Source organism: Pan troglodytes, chromosome 1, assembly GCF_028858775.2.
Source record: "Pan troglodytes isolate AG18354 chromosome 1, NHGRI_mPanTro3-v2.0_pri, whole genome shotgun sequence".
In the NCBI taxonomy this organism is placed as follows: Eukaryota; Metazoa; Chordata; class Mammalia; order Primates; family Hominidae; genus Pan; species Pan troglodytes.
In genome coordinates this window covers 202,827,339-202,850,836 of record NC_072398.2, presented here as the reverse complement: position 1 = coordinate 202,850,836, position 23,498 = coordinate 202,827,339, and the positions used below count along the sequence as shown (strand labels likewise).

Sequence of the window (23,498 nt, the reverse complement as noted above, 5' to 3'; positions counted from 1 at the left end):
AGAAAAGACATAGGATACAGGAGGAGTAAAGGTGGCTGTACTGGGGTGGTGAGGAGATCAACAAGGCTGGAGCATGGGCTACAACCTAATATACTCCTCCCATCCCCCTGATCCCCATGAGCACATGGTCTATGTGTTGGGGCAACATCCTGGGAGAAGCAAGGAGGTAATCACAAGTCACTGTCTCAGAACTGTCAGTTACTCTTGTTTTTTTTCCAATTAGAGACAGGGTCTCGCTATGTTGCCCAGGCTGGTCTCAAACTCCTGAGCTCAAGCAATCCTCCTGCCTTGGCCTCTCAAAGTGCTGGGATTGCAGGCATGGGCCCAGAGTTATTCTTTATTGAGACCCTGTGCACTTTATACCCATCAAAGTAGAGTTTCCTAAAGTGTGTACACAAGTTACTGAGACATGTCAAGTGACTTTAGACACAACACAGAAAACTATTTTTTTTTTTTTTTTGAGACAGGGTCTTGTTCTATCACCCAGGTCAGAATGCAGTGTGGCATGATGATCACAACTCACTGCAACCTCAGCCTCCTGGCTCAAGCAATCCTCCCACTTCAGCCTCCCACAAGTAGCTGGAACTACAGACACACACCACCGTGCCTGGCTAATTTTTTTAATTTTAAAATTTTTTTATTATTATTATTTTTTAGACAGAGTCTCACTTTGTCACCCAGGCTGGAGTGCAGTGGCGCGATCTCGGCTCACTGCCATCTCCAACTCCCGGGTTCAAGCGATTGCGATTCTCCTGCCTCAGCCTCCCAAGTAGCTGGGAAGCTGGGATTACAGGCACCCACCATCACGACCGGCTAATTTTGTATTTTTAGTAGAGACGGGGTTTCGCCATGTTGACCAGACTGGTCTTGAACGTCTGACCTCAGGTAATCTGCCCTCCTTGGCCTCCCAAAGTGCTGGGATTACAGGCGTGAGCCACCAAACCCACAAATTTTTTGTAGAGGCGGCATTTTGCCATGTTTCTCAGGCTGGTTTCGAACTCCTGGGCTCAAGCAATCCACCCTCCTCAGCCTCCCAAAATGTTGGGATTACAGGTGTGAGCCACCGCACCCAGGCGAGAAACATTTTTATAGTTACGGTTTTATGTTTATGTCTACCTTCTATTTGTGGCAGGTAGTATTAGTTTTCATTTACAATTATGTTATAATGTTTTCTTTCAAATAAATGTAAGTTTTTAAAAGTGACTTAATTTAAAGAAAACTTCTTTATTAAGTAAATGGACAGTTGGTACACAGATATTGCAAAAATTTCGAGGTGGGTACATGAATGACTGAAATTCAGGAGACGCAGGGAGTTAGCACAGAAGCACTTTCCTCATTCAGAGCTCTTTTGGCTGCGAGAAACAGACACCCAATCAAATCAGCTTCAGCAAAATGAGAGAATGTATCCTGACAAGGGACGCTCACAGGGCCTAAAGGAAAGAGTGCTGGGCCCCTGGAGGACTGAGGGAAGCCGGCCGGTCCCTGGAGGCGGTGCCCGGCTGCTCTCCAGGCGCCTGTGATTCCTCTGGTCCCTGCCTTGCTATGCGTATCTTCTCTCTGAGCAGAGCCATTTTCTCTACCACATTCATGCAGGCGCCCATCCCCCGCAACACACACAGACAAATACACACACACACACGGACACGGTCACAGCTCCAGGGTTTCTATGTGTTCAGGTAAGGGACCTGCAAAGCCTGAACAGCCTCCCTGAATCTAGATGCCCACCTCTCATCCTTTCAGCTCCCATCAGAGGATCAAGGGGCCCAAATTCGCAGAAAAGGGGAGGGTCTAAGATGAGCAGTCACCCTGACCAAGAGGTGTCTGCCTCAACATCAGCGGTGTATAACAATCCCATGAGGTAGCTTTAACCTCATAGGTAACGACCCTAAGAGGTAGGAAATTCAGTGCCTGGTCCCTCAGCAGGAAATGACACAGCCAAGACTTGAACCAGCCTGTGTGATGCTGCACTAGCCACCGGGTCATCCCATCAGCCAAGTCCAGCCCACAGCTACCATCCCAGACTCCAGCAGGTTACAGGTCCATCGAGAGGCGTTTCTCAAAATCAGCAATCCGGTGTTTGCCCGGTACACAGGAAATGAGTATCCCAGCTTCACAGGGACACTGACTGGAAGGAAGGAAGACTTCTCTGAAGGAGCACAGAGCTCTAGAAACCAGAGAAGTTTCCTCTGAGCCCCTTGGGTCTGAGGCTGCCAGGTTCACACTGCAGATACTTGTCTCAGGGCAGGAGAGGAGGCTCATTTGCATATACTTGCCAAAAATCACAAGCAGACATCTAGAGATCCCCAGGAGAAGCTGAAACCTGGCTGACACCTGCTGACAGTAACTGCTCCTCCCACCTCCTGGAAGCTATCTTAGGAGGAGCCTCCCAGAGGGCAAGGGAGGAGAGAACTGACAGACCCTTCTACCCAGGGGCCTCATGCACTTCCCAGCCCATGCGTCTGTTCATATGGAAGCCCCTGGACATCGAGGTGTCCTGGCCTGGACAGCACCAATTTTGCCTTTTTTTTTTTTTTTTTTTTTTTTTTTGAGGCAGAGTCTCGCTCTGTCGCCCAGGCTGGAGAGCAGTGGCATGATCTCGATCTTGGCTCACTGCAAGCTCCGCCTCCTCCCAGTAGCTACAGCCTATGGGACTACAGGCATGCGCCACCACGCCAGGCTAATTTTTTTGTATTTTTAGTAGAGACGGGGTTTTATCATATTGGTCAGGCTGGTCTCAAACTCCTAACTTCAAATGATCGGCCCACCTCAGCCTCCCAAAGTACTGGGATTACAGGCGTGAGCCATATTTTTGTATTCTTAGTGGAGATGGGGTTTCACCACATTGGCCAGACTGGTCTCGAACTCCGGACCTCAGGTGATCTGCCTGCCTTGGCCTCCCAAAGTGCTGGGATTATAGGCATGAGCCACTGAGCCCAGCCCCAATTTTGCTTTCAAGGGGCCTTTGCCCATCCTCAGTGGGTGGCTGCCCCACAGAAGGTACTTAATTAGGGACTGTTGTTGAGACAGAAAGAGGAGGTGGGCATCTCCTTCCCACTCCCCCAGAGCTGACTGGGCTAGAGGCAAGGGCTTTGCAAACAGACACGTCTGTCTTGGGAAGCAAGCTCTTGTCCTAGCTTTTGGTCTGTTCATGTTTTATCTTCTTTGGTCACCATTAGGGACAGGTTGCCAGATGAGTCAGAGAAGGTTCCATCAAGCCCCTTCGCCTGAGAAAGGTCACAAAGACCTTGTGCCGGAGGGTGGAGAGAGGATGGCAACGTCCTAGCTCAAAAGTCTGCCCCAAGGTAGTGCCACACAGTGAGGGCAGTGTCCCTTTCCCAACCCATTCTACCTCTATCACTTGAGAGTATTTGCCCAAAGCTTTTTTTTTTTTTTTTTTTTTGAGACGGAATCTCGCTCTGTTGCCAGGCTAGAGTGCAATGGTGCAATCTAGGTTCACTGCAACCTCTGCCTCCCAGGTTCAAGCGATTCTCCTGCCTCAGCCTCCCGAGTAGCTGGGACTACAGGCGTGTGCCACCACGCCAGGCTAATTTTTGTATTTTTTAGTAGAGATGGGGTTTTACAATGTTGGCCAGGATGGTCTCGATCTCTTGACCCATGATCTGCCCACCTCGGCCTCCCAAAGTGCTGGGATTACAGGTGTGAGCCACTGCGCCCACCCCCCCAAAGCTTTAGACTGATGCCCCATCGGGGAGAACTAGGTGCTTTAAAGTCTTCCCCCAAGGTCTGCACCTGGCCCTCACATTCCTTCCGGCCCCATAGGATTAACGGACTCAGGATAAAATCATCAGTCACAGTTACTGTAGTATGCGCCCACAGGCAGATGAAGGGGCTCATTTGAGTTCTGGATTTTCCAACAGTCTGGCTCTGCCATCATCCCTGCCCGGGTGAGGTAGCCTCCAAATCTAATGGCCCACCAGTGCCCACAGAGGTGGTGCCCAGACCACAGTAGATATCCCTTCTTCCCCCAGCTCAGTCCATGATGTTCATGGAGGAGAAGACTTCAGGCCTGGAAGCAGGGACTAATTTTTGAGGGAATTGCCAGGGATCTGGTTGAATGGCACAACCACTTCAGTGACCGTATCCGTGGTGGCCCGGGAGCATTTCCGGCTACTGCGCATGCTGTAGAACTTTTCGGTGAGGTGCTTGCGGAACTTCTTGGTGAGGAAACAGTAGATAACAGGGTCTAAGACACAGTTGGTGCTAAGGAGGCAGAGGGTGACCTGATGTGCATCATTAATGGCCTGGTGGAATTTGCTGTCCTGGAAGCCCAGCTCAGCAAGGGTCCAGGGCAGCTGCACCACGTGGTGGGGCACGAAGCAGATGATGAACACCGCCAAGACCGTGCACACCATCCACAGCGCCCGGCGCTTGACTTCAGCGTTGCGCTGCTGCTGCACCGGCTGCATGAGCAAGGTACGGATGATGACCAGGTTGCAGAAGAGGATGATGAGGAAGACCAGGAAGAAGCTGAACACGATGAAGATGTGGATGATGAGGACTGGCACGCTGCCCTTCTCGTAATGCTCAAAGCAGCGAGTGACGTTGCCTGAGCCAGCACCGTTGGGCACTGTGTTGGTGGAGTCCAGGATGAGGAAGTAGGATGCAGCTCCCACAATGGCCACCCAGATGACCAAGGACAAAGAGATGCCACGCTTGCGGGTGTTGGCCTGAGCAGTCTTGATGGGCCGAGTTACTGCCTGGAAGCGGTTATAAGTGATGACGCCCAGGAAGGCCACAGAGCAGTAGGTGTTGATGAAGAAAAGGCAGCCAGCCACGTTGCACAGGAATTTGGGGAGTATCCAGTTGCCCTGGTTTTGGTAGTAGACAATCCACAGTGGCAGGGTGATCAAGAAAAGCATGTCCGCCATGGTGAGGTTCACCATGAAGATCTTTATCTCATTGAATTTCTTGGAAGGGTACAGGCGGGCAAAGACCCACAGCACGTAGCCATTAGCAATGACCCCAAGCACAAAGATGATGCTGTAAACAATCGGGAAGAGAGTGTATCGGAACTCAGAGTCCATGTGGGAGGAGTCATGTGGCTCCATTGCTGTGGGCTGGAATGATCAGCTGGTTCTGGCGGTGCCTGGAAGACCACACAAAAATTCTGGTTAATAAAGGGACAAGAAGGGACTGTTCCATTTCATCAGTTCCAAGACTCCTTGCCATGCTTAGAATGATGATGTCCCCTCAGAAGTTCATGTTGAATCTTTTTTTTTTTTTTTTTCAGATGGAGTTTCACTCTTGCTGCCCAGGCTGGAGTGCAGTGGCGTGATCTCAGCTCAGCGCAACCTCCGCCTCCCGGGTTCAAGTGATTCTCCTGCCTCAGCCTCCCAAGTAGCTGGGATTACAGGCATGCACCACCATGCCTAGCTAGTTTGTATTTTTAGTGGAGATGGGGTTTCTCCATGTTGTTCAGGCTGGTCTCAAACTCCCAACCTCAGGTGATCTGCCCACCTCGGCCTCCCAAAGTGCTGGGATTACAGGCATGAGTCACTGTGCCCGGCCTCATGTTGAATCTTAATCCCCAGTGCAGAGGTGTGGCCTATGAAAGGTGATTAAGTCAGAGGGTGGAATGGGATTAGCACACTTAGAAAAGGGCTCCAGGTTGCCCAGGGAGGTCAAGGCTGAAGTGAGCTGTGATTGTGCCACTGCACTCCTGCCTGGGTGACAAAGTGAGACTCTGTCTCACACACACACAAAAAATAATAATTCTTTAAAAAGGGGCTCAAGGTTGAAGAAAGCACTTAATATTGCCCTTTTTGTCTTTCCATCGCTTTTGCCATGTAAGGTCACAGCTTTCAAGGTGCCATCTTGGAAGCAGATAACCAGGCATCAGACACTAAACCTGCTGGTGCCTTGATCATGAACATCCTCCAGAACTATGAGAAATACATTTCTCTTCCTTTTTTCTCTTCTTTTCTTTGTTTTTTGTTTTTTATAGACAAGGTCTTGCTCTGTCACCCAGGCTAGAGTGCAGCGGTGCGATCACAGCTCACTGCAGCCTCAACCTCTTGGGCTCAAGCAATCTTCCCACCTCAGCCTCCTGAGTAGCTGGGACTACAGGTATGCGTGTGACACCACACCTAGCTAATTTTTGTATTTTTTGTAGGGAAGGGGTTTTGCTATGTTGCCCATGCTGTTCTCAAACTCCTGAGCTCAAGCAATCTGCCAGCCTCGGCCTCTCAAAGTGCTGGGATTACAGGTGAGAGCCACCACGCCTGACCATGCAGTGTTTTTTTCTACATAAAATAATGGTGTGTTTTTACAATAAATAGCACCTGATAGTCAATACAATCAATGGCAGTTCTGTTTCTCTTCTTTTATTCCATTTTAAAATATAACTGTCTGCCCAGGCATGATGGCTTATGCCTGTAATCCCAGCACTTTGGGAGGCCAAGGTGGGTGGATCGCCTGAGGTCAGGAGTTCGAGACCAGCCTGGCCAACATGGTGAAACCCCTGTCTGTACAAAAACACAAAAAATCAGCTGGGTGTGGTGTTGTATGCCTGTAGTCCCAGCTACTCAGGAGGCTGGGCTGAGGTGGGTGGATTTCCTGAGGTCAGGAGTTCGAGACCAGCCTGGCCAACATTATGAAACCCTGTCTCTACCGAAAACACAAAAATTAGCTGGGCGTGGTGGCAGGTGCCTGTAATCCCAGCTACTTTGGAGGCTGAGGCAGGAGAATCACTTGAACCCGGGAGGTGGAGGTTGCAGTGAGCCGAGATCAAGCCACTGCACCCCAGTCTGGGCAGGAAGAGCAAGACTCTGTCTCGAAAAAATAAATAAGTAATAAATAATAATAAAAACAAAACAAAACAAAAAAAGTTGCAGAAAATGTTTGGTATGACCCCATTATATATGCGTGTTTGAATAGAAGATCTAGAAGGATACACCTCAAATAGTTGACAGTGGTAAGTAGCCTCTGGGAAGGTGAGGTAGCTTAGTGGGAAGTTTATTTACTTTATACTTTTATGTGTTTGTTTGAATCTTTAAAGGGCATTTATTATCTTAATAATTTAAAATTTTGAAAATACAGTGTAAGGACATGCACAGTGGCTCATGCCTGTAATCCCAGCATTTGGGAGGCCAAGGTGGGAGGACCGAGTGAGCCCAGGAGTTCAAGACCAGTCTGGGCAACACAGTGAGACTCCCGTCTCTAGTAAAATAAAAAATGAAACAATTAGCCAGGCATAGCGGTGCATGCCTGTAGTCTCAGCTACTCAGGGTACTGAGGCAGAAGGATCGCTTGACCCTCGGAGTTTGAGACCAGCCTAGACAACATAGTGAGACATCATTTCGAACAAAACAAAACAGTTGCTCCCTTCCCTCTTGTTCCTCTCACTATTGCTGTCATTGCAAGCTCCTAGGAGCTGCGCTGTTATTTACGTTGCAGTGGGCATGACTCAGGGAAGCAGCAGGCAGGGAGGAGGATGGGAAGCAAGAACCCAGCTGGGGCTAAGCAAGGTCCAGCTCATAATATCTAATAGTGTAGTAAAAAGAGCACAGTAGGCCAGGCGTGGTGGCTCACGCCTGTAATCCCAACACTTTGGGAGGCCAAGGCAGACAGATGCTTGAGTCCAGGAGTTTGAGACCAGGCTGGGCAACATGGTGAAACCCTGTCTCTACAAAAAAAAAAAAAAAAAAAAAATACAGGCTAGGCATGGTGGCTCACACCTGTAATCCCAGCACTTTGGGAGGCCGAGGCAGGCACATCACAAGGTCAGGAGTTCGAGACCCACCTGGCCAATATGGTGAAACTGCGTCTCTACTAAAAATACAAAAATTAGCCGGGCGTGGTGGTGGGTGCCTGTAGTCCCAGCCACTCTGGAGGCCGAGGCAGGAGAATTGCTTAAACCCGGGAGGCAGAGATTGCAGTAAGCCGAGATTGTGCCACCGCACTCCAGACTGGGCGACAGAGTGAGACTCTATCTCAAAAAAAAAAAAATTAGCAAGGCGTGGTGGTGCTTGCCTGTAGTCCTAGCTACTTGGGAGGCTGAAGTGGGAGGACCACTGGAGCCCGGGAGGCAGAGGTTGCAGTGAGCGGAGATTGTGCCACTGACATTCCAGCCTAGATGATGGGGTGAGACCTTGTCTCAGGAAAAAAAAAAGGGAGTGAGACACAAGGAAGACAACACTTGGAGCACCTTCTTTGGAGCCAGGTACCCTGCTAGGTGCTTCCACGTGTACTACCTCATTTGAGTCTCACACAAACACTTTGCCATAGGAAGTAAGATCCCATGCTACAGAATAGGAAACTGACTACGGGGTGGTTATATGACTTGTGCAAGGTCACACGGCTATTAAGGAATGGTGCCAGGATCTCAGATCCAGCTCTGTTCTTTCACACATCCATCCAACAAATATTTCTGAGCACCAACTGCATGTAAGGCACACGGCTAAGCACAGGAGCTATAGGGCGAACACCCAGCAAGGGGGCCCTGACCTCAGAGAACTTACATCTCTCGGGGTAGACAGACAAAAGCAATTTAAACAGACACCGTTGTTATACAAACAAACAGGAGTGCTGATTGGGCTGGCCGTGGTGGCTCACGCCTGTAATCCTAGCACTTTGGGAGGCCAAGATGGGTGGATTGCCTGAGCTCAGGAGTTCGAGACCAGCCTGGGCAACACGGTGAAACCCCGTCTCTACTAAAATACAAAAAATTAGCCAGGCATGGTGGTGGGCACTTGTAATCCCAGCTACTTGGGAGGCTGAGACAGGAGAATCGCTTGAACTTGGGAGGCAGAGGTTGCAGTGAGCCCAGATCGTGCCTTTGCGCTCCAGCCTGGGTGACAGAGCAAGACTCTGTCTCAAAAAAAAAAAGGTGGGGGGGGAGGGAGGGCAGCACGGATATTGAGAACAAAAAGAGATCTACTTAGAAAGGAGGTGACGTTTCAGTTGAGGCCTGAAGGAGGAACAAGGGCAGAACATTCCAGGCAGAGAACTCTGCATGGGTCCAAAAGTGCGGCAAGAGCTTGGTGGTTTCCAGAAACAGAAATAAGCTTATCAGATGGCCCTTGCCCTGACCTCCAGCTGCCACTCCACCCTCACCTCGTGCCACCTTAGCATCAGGCTCTAGCCAGAACGGACTTCCCAGGCGGACCTTCAAACCTGTCCAGACATTTCCTGCCTAGAAGCCTCCACAATACCCATCTTGCTGCTTTGAATGCTCTTCCCTACCCACTCCTCACTCTCCGCTTTCCTTTTTGTTGTTGTTGTTGAGACAGGGTCTCGCTCTGTCACCCAGGCTGGAGCGCACTGGTGCAATCTCGGCTCACTGCAACCTCCGCCTCCCAGTTTCAAGCGATTCTCCTGCCTCAGCCTCCTGAGTAGCTGGGATTACAGGTGTGTGCCATCACACCCGGCTAATTTTTGTATTTTTAGTAGAGACGGCGTTTCACCATATTGGTCAGGCTGATCTCGAACTCCTGACCTCATGATCTGCCCACCTCGGCCTCCCAAAGTGCTGGGATTACAGGCGTGAGCCATCTCACCTGGCTCCACTCCCCACTTTCACCTGGCCAAGTGCAACTCATGCTTCAGACCTCAGCTGAATTTCACGGCTTTAGGGAGGTCTTCAATGGACTTGGCTCACGGCTGTAATCTCAACACTCTGGGAGGCCAAGGCAGGCAGATTGCTGGAGCCCAGGGGTTTGAGACCAGCCTGGTCAACATGGCAAAATCCCCTCTCTACAAAAGAAAAAATTTAAATTAGCCAGGCATGGTGGTGCACTCCTGTAGTCCCAGCTACTCAGGAGGCCAAGGTGGAAGGATCAATTGAGCCTGGAAGGTCAAAGCTGCAGAGAGCTGTAACTTCACCACTGCACTCCAGCCTGGGCAACACAGCAAGACCCTGTCTCAAAAAGTAAAACAACAAAAAAGTCCATTGATATGATGTAGGTTCTACATCACAACGAACCTTTAAGAAACTACTATATGCGGGGCTTTGATATCATATCAAAGAATAGTATCTGCCAGGCGTGGTGGCTCATGCCTGTAATATCAGCACTCTGGGAGGCTGAGATGGGTGGATCACCTGAGGTCAGGAGTTCGAGACCAGCCTGGCCAACATGGTAAAACCCCACCACTACTAAAAATACAAAAAATCAGCCGGGTGTGGTGGCGGGCACCTATAATCCCAGCTACTCGGGAGGCTAAGGCAGGAGAATTGCTTGAACCCAGTAGGCGGAGGTTGCAGTGAGCCGAGATCGTGCCATTGCATTCCAGCAGCCTGGGAAACAAGAACAAAACTCCAAAAAAAAAAAAAAAAAAAAAAAGAAGATATCACCAATTATCTGAAAAAGCCATTAAAAGATCCCTCCCTTTATAAGTACGTATCTGTGTGAAGGCAGATTTTCTTCAACCAAAACAACATATCACAGCAGCCTAAGTGCAAAAGCAGATATGAGAATCCAACTGTCTTCTCTATTTAGCCCAACATTAAAGAGATGTGTAAAAAATGTAAATCAATCCACTTCTCTCCCTAAATTGTTTATGTTTTAGAAAATCTAGTTATTTTTACAAAAATGTGTTATTTATGTTAACATGGAAAGAGTTTATTATTGGGTGTTTTTGTTTAAAAATGAAAATTTTTAGAATGTCTAAGTTTTCATTTTTAATACAATATTGCTGGAGATAACTTATGTAAACAAAAGCTCTTTGGCACCCTCAATAATCTTTAAGGATATAAAAGGACCCTGAGACCAGAAGACTTGAATACTGCTGCTCCACAGTCTCAGCACCCCTGCCCTTCCTTTGAGCCCAAGATGCCCAGCTCATCCAGGACCGGCCTTGTTTCTCTCTCAGGCTATACTGGTTATACCTTCTTGCCTTGGGGGTCCTGTTTCCAGAGCATGGAAGCATATTTGGCCTGTGTGGTGGCTGGGGGCAGCCCACAGCTGGGCAGGGCATGGTGCTCATTCTGGGTCTTGGGGGCAGTCAAGTCCGTACCTCCCTGCTACCCCCGCCCCCTTGCCCATCACAAAATGCCTTCCTCTTCTTGGGTTCCTGCACCCCGCCTGCCCACGCCTATTGAGAAAGCCTTTCCGCCAGGGCCAGGACTAGAGTGAAACATGTGAGGCATTCACTGGTTGCAAAATTTAAGAAGACACCAAACCTCAGCAATCAAGATAAATAATATTTTATTTTGTTTATTTATTTTTGAGACAGGGCTTGGCTCTGTCACCCAGACTGGAGTGCAGTGGCACAATCTTGGCTTACTGCAACCTCCACCTCCTGGGCTCAAGCCAACCTCCTACCTCAGCCTCCCAAGTAGCTGGGATTACAGGCACACGCTACCACACCGGCTAATTTTTGTATTTTTTGGTAGAGATGAGGCATGCCCACCATGGCCAGCTAATTTTTATAATTTTAGTTAGCCAGGCTGGTCTCGAACTCCTGACCTCAAGTGATCCGCCCGCCTCGGCCTCCTAAAGTGCTGGGATTACAGGTGTGAGCCACTGTGCCTGGCCAATAAATAATATTTTAATGCAATTTTTTTTTTAAATCAAAAGGAGTATTACTGATTCTTCCTCTTGCCTCAATCTCTAATATAACTGCCTGGCACTATTATGATACTGTCTTCATGTAACATTTTGGTACTTTGTTTATCATAATTTTTTTTGCATTAATTTTGATTTTTTTTTTTGAGGCGGAGTCTCTCTCTGTCGCCCAGGCTGGAGTGCAGTGGCGCGATCTCGGCTCACTGGAAGCTCCGCCTCCTGGGTTCACGCCATTCTCCTGCCTCAGCCTCCCGAGTGGCTGGGACTACAGGCGCCTGCCACGACGCCCAGCTAATTTTTTTTGTATTTTTGGTAGAGACGGGGTTTCACCATGTTAGCCAGGATGGTCTTGATCTCCTGACCTTGTGATCTGCCCGCCTCAGCCTCCCAAAGTGCTGGGATTATAGGCGTGAGCCACCACGCCTGGCAATTTTGAGTTTTTAAAAAAACCTTCTCACCATGTGAACAGAACACACACACAGACTAGCCCAATTCACTCATTCAGTTGCTCATTCATGCATTCATTGGACAAGCACTCACAGCTCCAGGAGCTGAGCAGTGCACTGAGGCCTCAGAGAACAGACCCAGCCCTTGAGCGGCTCACAGGCCATTTCGCAAGAGAGAGATTCAGAAATAGATAAGCGGGCGGTGCTATGATGATGGATGTATCAGGTGTAACGCGGTTTCAGAGAAGCTGCCCCTACCCAGACTTGAGGGTGAGGAGAGACCTCCTGCCTATGCTGAAGGAGTTAATTTGATAGTGCGAGGAGAGAGGAATAACAGGCACAGGGGACTGCGGGACAGAGGCCTGGAAGAATAGGCAAAGGCGTACCTCATTCTAAAGGAACGTGAGACATTTGGTTTGGCCAAAACTTTAAGGAGTTGAGAAGAGACAGGGCTTTAAAAATAAGCATCAGGGCCAGGCGCGGTGGCTCACGCCTGTAATCCCAGCACTTCGGGAGGCCGAAGCGGGCGGATCATCAGGTCAGGAGTTTGAGACCAGCCTGACCAACATGGTGAAACCCTGTCTCTACTAAAAATACAAAAATTAGCCGGGTGTGGTGGCACGCATCTGTAATTCCAGCTACTTGGGAGGCTGAGGCAGGAGAATCACTTGAACCCAGTAGGTGGAGGTTGCAGTGAGCTAAGATCATGCCACTGCACTCCAGCCTGGGCAACAGAGCCAAACTCCATCTAAAAAAAAAAAAAATCATCAGTCAACTCAAGATGGGTCCTAGAGGTTAGTCTAAGGAGTCTGGACTTTATTCTGCAGACAACGGGAGTTATTGAAGGATCTTGAGCTGGGAAGGGACAAGACTGGGTCTGGATTTGGGGAAGATGGCTTTGACCACTGTGCACAGAATGAACTGGAGGTGATCAGACCAGAGTCAGGGAGACAGCAAAGAGACACGTGCAATCGTCTGGAGGGCCTCAAGAGGACTGCACCAGGGCAGAGCCGATGGAGGGAAATGGATGGTGTGAGAGTTATTTGGGAAATCAGATGGACAGAATTTGGTAACGGATGGGATATTGGTTGAGAGAAAAGGAGGAATCAAAGAGAACTGCCAGGTGTCTGGGCCAGATGATTGAGGACATGGTGGTGTCTGTCTTCATGGAGAAGACACTGAGGAGGAACAGCATGAGGGCAGGGAGGATGAATTCATATGAGGACATATCCCATCTGGGATGCCTGTGAAACACCCAAAAGGACCAGGGTTAAACCCTGAAGAGCCCAACATCAAGGAAGAAGTCAGAGGAGGACAGACCTATGGAGGCAGAGACAGGACAGTCAGAGACAAGGAGGGTTCCATGCTTGAGGCCTAAGGGAAGAAAGTTTCAAGAGCTTGGGAAGACATGGGCAACAGTGTGAAAAGCCACAGGGAGATGAATGACAATGCAGACAGAAAAGCAAACACTGGATGTGGAAACATGGAAATCAATCTCATGTGATCAGATCATGTGATCACAGGGAGAGCAGTTGCCCAGGCATGGGTTGAGGGGTGAGTGATAGGAGAGAAAGGGGAATGTCAAATCCTCACTCAAGAAGTTCGATTGAGCCGGGCACAGTGGCTCACTCCTATAATCCCAGCACTTTGGGAGGCCGAGGCAGGACGATCACTTGAGGTCAGGAGTTCCAGACCAGCCTGGCCAATATGGTGAAATCCCATCTCTACTAAAAATACAAAAATTAGCCAGACGCCTATAATCTCAACTACTGGGGAGGCTGAGGCAGGAGAATCGCTTGAACCCAGGAGGTAGAGGTTGCAGTGAGCCGAGATAGCACCACTGCACTCCAGCCTGAGCAAGGAGAACGAAACTCCGTCTCAAAAAAAAAAAGAAGTTTGATTGAGCAACAAAATGCTGTGTATGGACCTTGTTTGGATCCTGATTCAAATAAACCAACTGTAAAAAATATTTTCCAGACAATTGGGCTGGCTGTGGTGCTCATGCCTGGTCTCAGCACTTTGGGGAGACCAAGGCGAAACAATTGCTTGGGCTCAGGAGTTTGAGATCAGCCTGGGCAATATAGCAAGACCTCATCACTCCTAAAAATTTTTTAAAATTAGCTGGGTGTGGTGGTGCACACCTCTAGTCCCAGTTACTCAGGAAGCTGAGGCAGGAGGATTGCTTGAGCCCAGGAGTTCAAGGCTGCAGTGAGCTGTGATTATGCCACTGCACTCCAGCCTGGGCAACAGAGCCTCAAGACCCTGTCACACACACACACAAAAAAGAATTAAAAAAAAAAAAAAAGACATTTGGGAAAACTCAAACACAGATGGTATTAAAAAATGTTTATTTATTTAGGCAGGATAATGACATGGTGGTTGTATTGTTAAATTCCTTAGCTATTAGATGTGCACTCCAACCTGGGCAACACAGCAAGGCTTCATCTCAAAAAAAAAAAAAAAATTCCAGGAAGACCAGGTGTGGTGGCTCATGCCTGTAATACCAGCACTTTGGGGAAACTGAGGAAGGAGGATGGGTCAGGAATTCAAGACCAGCCTGGGCAACATAGCAAGACCTCATCTCTACACCCATCCCCACCTTGCCTCCCCTCGCCACCCCACACACACACACAAGAATAAAATATTCTAGGAAAATTGTGCTTGCATGCTAATCTCTATTTCAAAGTTGGCTTCCCAGGAACCCAACCTAGGAGATTGTATACTTGGGTCTATCTGACTTCAGAGCCTCCCCAGTCCACACAGGCCCCACAGGAGCCCCAGCAAGAGTAGGCCTCCTCCTTCCAGATACAGGACCAGAATCAGTGAGGGGAGTGCTGGTGGAGCCCCTGCTTGACTCAAACCCGTTGGTGCCACCAGTACCCGTCATCCTGGCTCTTCCTACTTCTGCTGCCTTCTGTTCAATCCCAGGCTCCTGGCCCCCATGTGACTCCCACTCCCTTGGCCCCAACCCAAACTTAGTGCCTATCACTGTATCTTTGCATGAGTAGAACCCTTGAAATCACCCAAAATGTAACCAGCTGATTCTCCTCTGGGCCTGAGAGCTTGCACTTTCATTACTTTATTCATGCTGTTTCCTCTGCCAAGAAATCCTTCCTTCCTTGTCATTGTCTGAATGTTTACTAGAACATTCTTTAAGATTGCTCAGACCTCATTTCCTCCGAGTAGCTCTTTCTAAGACTCCTGGCCTCCTGCACACCCAGCTCCACCCGTGGTCTGGTTAAGTGCCCATTCTTTGGACTTCCGTAGCTCATAGCTCTTTATCCCACTGAAATTGCCTCTATGTGACCTCTCTGCCAACCAGAGGCAGAGACAATGTCCATGCATTCACCTCACAGTTATTGACATCCTTCTGGGTGTTGGGCACTATGTTGGGGAGACTGCAGAAACAAAACAAAGTTCCTGCTCTCAAGGAGCTTACATTCTAGTTGGGGGAAACAGTCAAAAATAAGTGGAGCAACAAATAAGATAATTTCAAATTGTGATGAATTTAATGAAGGAAATAAAAATAGTAACATGAAGATAGGGTAGATGGCTTTTTTTTATTTTTATTTTTTAATAAACAGAGACAAGTTCTCACTATGTTGCCCAGGTTGGTCTTGAACTCCTGAGCTCAAGTGATCTGCCTTATTTAGTCTCCCAAAGTGCTAGGATTACAGGCATGAGCCACTGCACCCAGCTGGTGGCTGTTTTAAGTAGAATGACCAGGAAAGGCTTCTTGGAGGAGGTGACATACAAACAAAACCACAGACAGCTTTACCATGAAGTCAATGAAGCTTAAGCTTTAAGGCCCTCTCCTAGGCCCTGTATCTAATTGTATATTCGTAATTTGGTATCTTCAAAGGGGGGCCCTTCAAATTGTATAAGCTTTAGTAACCTATAAAATCTGTGTCTACCCCTGGCTGAACTCTAAAAAAGAAAAAAGGAACAAGTAAGAGGACGATCTGGATTATTCCAGCCAGAGAGTATCATGTGCAAAGGGCCTGTAATGGGAATAATTTCATCATGTTCTGAAGTAGGAACAAGAAACTGAAAGGTTGGTGTGGCCCTAGGGGAGTGAGAAATGGGAAGAGTGGGATGTGATCAGAGGACACCTGGCTCCAGATCACTCCTGAGCCATGGTAAGGAGTTGGGATTTTATTCTGTGAGCCTCGGAGAGCTGCTTCAGTGTCGCTAAGCAGGCAAGTAACATGATCGGACTCGCTCTAGCTGTCAGGTAGAGAATAGATGGTAGGGAGCAAGCGTGGAAACAGCAAGAGCATTTTGGAGGTCAGAGATGGTGGTGGCATGGACCAGAAAGTGGCATTTTCAATTCCTCTCCCCGTCCCCTGTACTCAGGGAGCTTGGCTGGGGCAAAAGTTCGGTAAACATTTGTCGGGTGAACAAATACCCAGCAACCGACAGGATTGCCTGCTCCCCAGACAGAGCAGCTGCCACACAAGGCAGAGTGAGCCCTCTACAAACTCAGGACTCAAAAACTGTGGTCCTTGGACCAGCAGCATTGGCACCGCCTGCAAGCTTGTTGGAAATGCAGAATCTTGGGTCCCACCCCAGATCTCCTGTATCAGAATCTGTATGTTGGCCGGGCATGGTGGCTCACACCTGTCATCCCAGCAGTTTGGGAGGCTGAGGCAGGTGGATCACTTGAGGTCAGGAGTTCAAGACCAGCCTGACCAACATAATGAAACCCCCTCTCTACTAAAACTACAAAAATTAGCCAGGCATGGTGGTGGGTGCCTGTAATCCCAGCTACTCTGGAGGCTGAGGCAGGAGAATAATTGCTTGAACCCAGGAGACAGAGGTTGCAGTGAGCCAAGATCACACCACTGCACTCCAGCCTGGGCGACAGAGCGAGACTTTGTCTCCAAAAAAAAAAAAAAAAAAAAAAAAAGACTCCGTATGTTAATAAGATTCCCAGGTGATTCGTGCACGCACCGAAATCTGAGACATGTTGTACCCCAACAACTGCCAGCCACACACTTGCCTGGGCTAACATCTTCTGTGGCTCCCCTGGCCCAGGATCAAGTCTAAGCTCCTTTCCCATCTTATTTTCCACCATTCCCCACTACTCATTTTCTACTCTTGCTGCACTGAATTTCTCGCTGCTTCCCTAAAAACTCCATTTTTCCTCAAATCTCTTTGCCTTTCCAGCGGCCCGCTTTTGCCTATTGCTTTACCTAGAAAAATCTTACTCATCTTAAGACCTAATCTGAAAAAGTGCTTCCTCTGGGATGCCTTCCCTGATTGCCACAGGCAAAATGTGTCGCCTTCTTCTCTGGGTCCCTATGCACTGGGGGCATTCCTCAGTCTAGCACCTGACACAATATGTTTTAAGTATTAATTTCTGTGGCTGTTTCCTTGTCAGACTGGGCACTTCCTGAGGGCAGGGACTAGATCTTTTTCATCTCTTCAATTCCAGTGTCGGGCACCGAGGAATGAATGGATGAGTGACCATGCCCTGATGATGGCTCCGAAATCCCCGGCACAAAGGAAATGTGCACGGTCTTCCCAGGGGAGCTGTACTGGGGTGGAGTGGGTTAGGGAGAACAAGGTCTCTGGAGTCAGAAAGGTCTACAGGTTCATACCTGGCTTACCATTTACTTGCTGTATGACCTGGGGCAAGTGACCTCGCCTCTCTAACCTTCAATGTCTTCATTTGCAAAATCTTACAATCCTAACAATGGTTTCAAAGATAAGTATGCAAAGTGGCTGGAACAGGACCTGAGCCACAAATGACCAAGCCTCCCTCTCCCCATTGGCCCAGCTGCTTGGAGCCAGGGGAGGGGACTGTGGGCCAACGCTGACCTAGGGGCTTTGACCTACACACTGGCTTTCCTGCCAGCTCCAGATAGAGCCTCCAGCTAATGGCAACAAAGCTTTCAACAGCTCAGGAAGAGGATGAACATTTGGAAAGAAAAGAAGAGGCTCAGACCACTCAGTTTAACACATGGGCACAGTTCCCTGATGGATCGAGGCTGGGCAGCTGGCCCAGGCACAGCCTTCAGCTGGGGGTGGGGTAGAGAGGCCATAAATATTCATGAGACAGAAGAATTCTGCTGTCTGGATCTGGTACCCTTTTCCCTGTGCAGCATTCGGCCCTCATCCCTGCTGGAAACATTCCCAGTCCCTAGGGAACCTGGAGAAGGGGTTCTCATCCATAGCTGGACAGCCAGAGAGGAGGGACCATCGGGAGATGGACAGAAGGAGGTATGTGCTGGTTGATTTCCCAGGCCAGATTGTGGGTTGGGAAGTTGGGTTCACCAGTCCTGCTAGCTCTTAACATTTGTGGGGCCACTTGAGGTCAAAAGTACAAAATTCTAAATATTTATAAGCTATAAATAAGATACATCCAAGTTCATCCACAGCTCCTGCACCAGCAGTTCCTTGCAGCCCCGCAGGCCTGAGGGTGCATTCACCAACAGGGCAAGGACTAGAAGTGGTGAAGGCGGGGGAACACCACATTCCAAGTGGGCACACTCTCTTGGATCCAAGTACTCCTTGCTCTGTGGGGATCATGAGGCTGGAGCCCCCCTAATTTCAAGACACTGGGCACCATTTACTGGTATACAGTACATCTTGCCTATGATCATATTTCCTCCTCAGATCATCTTCGTGAGGCTGGTTTTACAAGATACCTAATTTTCTAGGGGTAAAAAGTGAGACTAGAGAAGAAAATAGATTTGTCCATAGTCACACAGCGGGGAAGTGGCAGACTTGGGATTTTGAACTCCAAGGTTCATTCTGACTCTCCTAGAACAAGCTGTGTCCCCTGCTAGAAGCAAACTGCTCCTTGGCCAGCTTGTCCACTCACAGACCTGTCTTACAGCCTGAGAATGGGAGCTCCAGATGCTGTGAGGCCCCAGGAAGAGATGCCTTTGACCTGGGGCCCTGCTTTTACCTTTGTTCCTCAAAGCTGGGAAGGGAATGCGACAAAGGGATGGCATGACCTGCTCTGTATCCATCTGACTCCCGCCTGGTAGGGCGAGAGCTGGGTCAGATCCTGGTTCAACCACTAAGCTCATCCTGTGATTCTGAGTCTCTGTTTCCTCATTTGTAAATGAAGATTTTTATATGGACTAAGAGAAAAGGATATTAAGAAAACAATCTTATTTACAACAGTATTCAAAAAAAATAACATACTTAGAAATAAACTTAACCAGCCAGGCACGATGGCTCATGCCTATAATCCCAGTACTCCGGGAGGCTGAGGCAGGCAGATCACTTGAGTTCAGGAGTTTGAGACCAGCCTGGCTAACATAGTGAAACCCCATCTCTACTAAAAATACAAAAATTAGCTGGGCGTGGTGGCGCATGCCTGTAGTCCCAGCTACTCAGGAGGCTGAGCCAGGAGAATCACTTGAACCGGGAGGCGGAGGCTGCAGTGAGCCAAGATCATGCCACTGCACTCCAGCCTGGGCGACAGAGCAAGACTCTGTCTCAAAAAAAAAAAAAAAAAGGAAAAAAAAAAAGAAACAAACTTAACCAAGGAGGCAAAAGACTTGTACATTGAAAACTACAAAACATTGCTGAAGGTCGGGCGCGGTGCCTCACGCCTGTAATCCCAGCACTTTGAGAGGCCGAGACAGGCGGATCACGAGGTCAGGAGATCGAGACAATCCTGGCTAACACAGTGAAACCCCGTCTCTACTAAAAATACAAAAAATTAGCCAGGCGTGGTGGCAGGCGCCTGTAGTCCCAGCTACTCGGGAGGCTGAGGCAGGAGAATGGCATGAACCCGGGAGGCGGAGCTTACAGTGAGCCGAGATCGTGCCACTGCACTCCAGCCTGGGTGACAGAGCGAGACTCTGTCTAGGAAAAAAAAAAATTGCTGAAAGAAATTGAAGATGACACAAATAAATGGAAAGACATCCCAAGTTCATGGATTGGAAGACTTAATATTATTAAAATGTCCATACCACCCAAAGTGATCTACAGATTCAATGCCATTCTACCAAAATCCCAGTGTAATTTTTACAGAAATTTTTTAAAAATTGTAAAATTCATATGAAACCTCAAAGGACACCAAATAGTCAAAACAATCTTGAGAAAGAAGAACAAAACTGAAAGACAACTCCTGATTTCAAAACATATTACAAAGCTACAATAATCAAAATGGTTTGGACTGGCATAAAGACAGACACATAGATCAATGGGACAGAATAGAGAGACCCAAAATAAACCCTCACATACATAGTCAAATAATCTTTGACAAGAGGACCACGATTACACAATGGGGAAAGAATAGTCCCTTCAACGAAAAGTGCTGGGAAAGATGGATATCCACATGCAGAAGAATGAAGATGGGCTCTTATCTTACACCATATATTATACAAAAATTAACTTAAAATGGATTAAAGACCTAAACATAAGACCTGAAACTATAAAACTCCTCAAAGAAAACATAGGATAAAAGCTTCTTGGCGGGGTGTGGTGGCTCACGCCTGTAATCCCAGCACTTTGTGGGGCTAAGGCAGGCAGATCACCTGAGGTCAGGAGTTGAAGACCAGCCTGGCCAACATGGTGAAATCCCGTCTCTACAAAAATACAAAAAGTAGCCAGGCATGATGGCGGGTGCCTGTAATCCCAGCTACTCGGGAGGCTGAGGCACGAGAATCACTTGGACCAGGGAGGCGGAGGTTGCAGTGAGCCAAGATCGTGCCATTGCACTCCAGCCTGGGAAACAGAGCAAGACTCCATCTCAAAAAAAAAAAAAAAGCTTCACAACAGGCCAGATACAGTGGCTCATGCCTGTAATCCCAGAACTTTGAGAGGCCTAGGTAGGAGGATTGCTTGAAGCCAGGAGTTCGGGATCAGCCTGGGCAACGTAGCAAGATCTTGTTTCTACACAAAATTTAAAAAATTAGCTGAGCACGATGGCATGCACCTGTAGTCTCAGCTATTCAGAGGCTGAGACAGGAGGATACCTTGAGCCCAGGAGCTCAAGGCTGAAGTGAGCTATGATCATGCCACTGTACTCCAGCCTAGGCAACAGAGGGAGACTCTGTCTCTAAACAACAAAAAAAATTAATTAATTAGTTATTTACATTAAAAACAATAAAAAGCCTCATGACATTGGAATGGGTCATAATTTCCTGGATATGACACCAAAAGCACAGGCAACGAAAGCAGAAATAAACTATTTTTTGGCAAACTTTAAATAATCTCCATGAAGCAAAGGAAAACAATCAGCAGAGTGGAAAGGCAACCTGTGGATGGGAGAAAAGGCAACCTTTCGGATGGAACCAGATATCAGATAAGGGGTTAATATGCAGAACTCCTACAACTCAGTAACAACAATAACAAAAAATTCAATTTAAAAAATGGGCAAAGAACTTGAATAGACATTTCTCCAAAGACGATATACCAATGACCATAAACATGTGAAAAGATGGCTCAATATCACTGATCATCAGAGAAATGCAAATTGAAACCATAATGCAATATCACCTCAAACCCACTGGGATGGCCACTATCAGTAAAACAGAAATGTGTCAGCAAGGATGTGAGAAATTGGAACTTTCGCACAGTGTTCGTGGGATTCCAAAACGGTGCAGCCACTATGGAAAAGAGTATAGAAGCTCCTCAAAAAACTAAAATTAGAATGATTATATGACCCAACAGTTCCGCTCTGGGTATACTATATATTCAAAAGAACTGAAAACGGGATTTTTTTTTTTTTTTTTTTTTTGAGATGGAGCCTTACTCTGTCGCCCAGGCTGGAGTGCAGTGGCACGATCTTGGTTCACTGCAACCTCCGCCTCCCGCATTCAAGCGGTTCTCAGCCTCCCTAGTAGCTGGGACTACAGGCACCCGCCACCTCGCCCGGCTAATTTTTGTACGTTTAGTAGAGACGAGGTTTCGCCATGTTGGCCAAGCTGGTCTCTAACGCCTGACCTCAAGTGATCCGCCCACCTTGGCCTCTCAAAGTGCTGGGATTACAGGGATGAACCACCACGCCCAACCGAAAACCGGATCTTTTTTTTTTTTTTTTTTTTTTTTGAGATGGAGTCTCGCTCTGTAGCCCAGGCTGGAGTGCAGTGGCGCAATCTCGGCTCGCTGCAAGCTCCGCCTCCCGGGTTCACGCCATTCTCCCGCCTCAGCCTCCCGAGTAGCTGGGACTACAGGTGCCCGCCACCACACCCGGCTAATTTTTTTTTTTTTTTTTTTGGTATTTTTAGTAGAGAAGGGGTTTCACCGTGTTAGCCAGGATGGTCTCAATCTGCTGACCTCGTGATCCGCCCTCCTCGGCCACCCAAAGTGCTGGGATTACAGGCGTGAGCCACCGCGCCCGGCCGAAAACAGGATCTTGAAAAGACATTTGCACATTCATATTCATAGCAACATTATTCACAATCATCAAGCGTCGAAACACCTAACATGTCCATGGACAGATGAATGGATAAGCAAAATGTGGTATATACATACAATGGAATATTACTCAGCCTTACAAAGGAAGAAAATTCTGACACATGTTACAACATGGATGAATCTTGAAGACATTTCTGCTAAGTGAAATAAGCCAGCTCACAAGAAGACAAATACTGTATGATTCCACTTATTATATGAGACATTTAAAGTAATCAAACGCATAGAACCAAAAGTAGAACGGTGGTTGCCAGGGGCTGGGAGGAGGGGAAAATAGAGAGATGTTCAACAGATGTAGAGTTTCAGTCATGCAAGATGAAAACATTCTTTTTTGTTTGTTTGTTTGTTTGAAATGAAGTCTCACTCTGTCACCCAGGCTGGAGTGCTGTGGCATGATATTGGTTCACCACAACCTCTGCCTCCTGGGTTCAAGCGATTCTCCTGCCTCAGCCTCCCGAGTAGCTGGGATTACAGGCATGCACCACCACACCCAGCTAATTTTGTATTTTTGGTAGAGACGGGGTTTCAACATGTTGACCAGGCTAGTCTCGAACTCCTGACCTCAAGCGATCCACCCGCATTGACCTCCCAAAGTGCTGGGATTACCAGCATGAGCCACTGCGCCCAGCCAAGTTGAAAACATTCTATTGGCACTCGCAGGATTTAAAAAAAGAAAAGAAAAGAAAAGAAAACATTCTAGAGATCTATTATACAACAATGTGAATATAGGTAGCATGACTGAACTATACACTTTAAAAATGTTAACAGGAACCAGGCACATGGCTGGAATTACGTGGCCTGTAATTCCAGCACTTTGGGAGGCCAAAATGAGTGGATCACTTGAGCCCAGGAGTTTGAGACCAGCCTGGACAACATAGCAACACCCCAGTCTCTATAAAATAAATTTTTCAAAATGCATGCTAAGAGAGTAAATTTATGTTACGGTTTTCACCACAGTAAAAAAAAAAAAAAAAATCAATGGGCCTAAGAGACGACAAATTTGAAAGTACATTGTGTATTTTTAAGTTAGAGTCGTATGACTCAGTTTATGACTTAAAAGCTATGCAACATTTGGTAAAACTGCTTGCCGCCTTCGGGCCTCATTTGTAAACCACATCTCTTTCATCAAGCGAAATAAAGGATG

General features: G+C 47.9%; 1 protein-coding gene across 1 annotated transcript in view; it reads right to left on the bottom strand.

The window, feature by feature from the left end:
- Positions 1-1,204: 1,204 nt before the first annotated feature.
- The window catches only part of PTAFR (platelet activating factor receptor), a 29,526-nt gene continuing 7,232 nt past the window's right edge, over positions 1,205-23,498 (bottom strand). Inside the window, exon 2 of the mRNA XM_001152150.6 lies at positions 1,205-5,107. Within this exon, the coding sequence (XP_001152150.1) occupies positions 4,041-5,069 (1,029 nt within the window). The 5' untranslated portion in view covers positions 5,070-5,107 and the 3' untranslated portion in view covers positions 1,205-4,040. The remainder of the gene's footprint in view (positions 5,108-23,498) is intronic.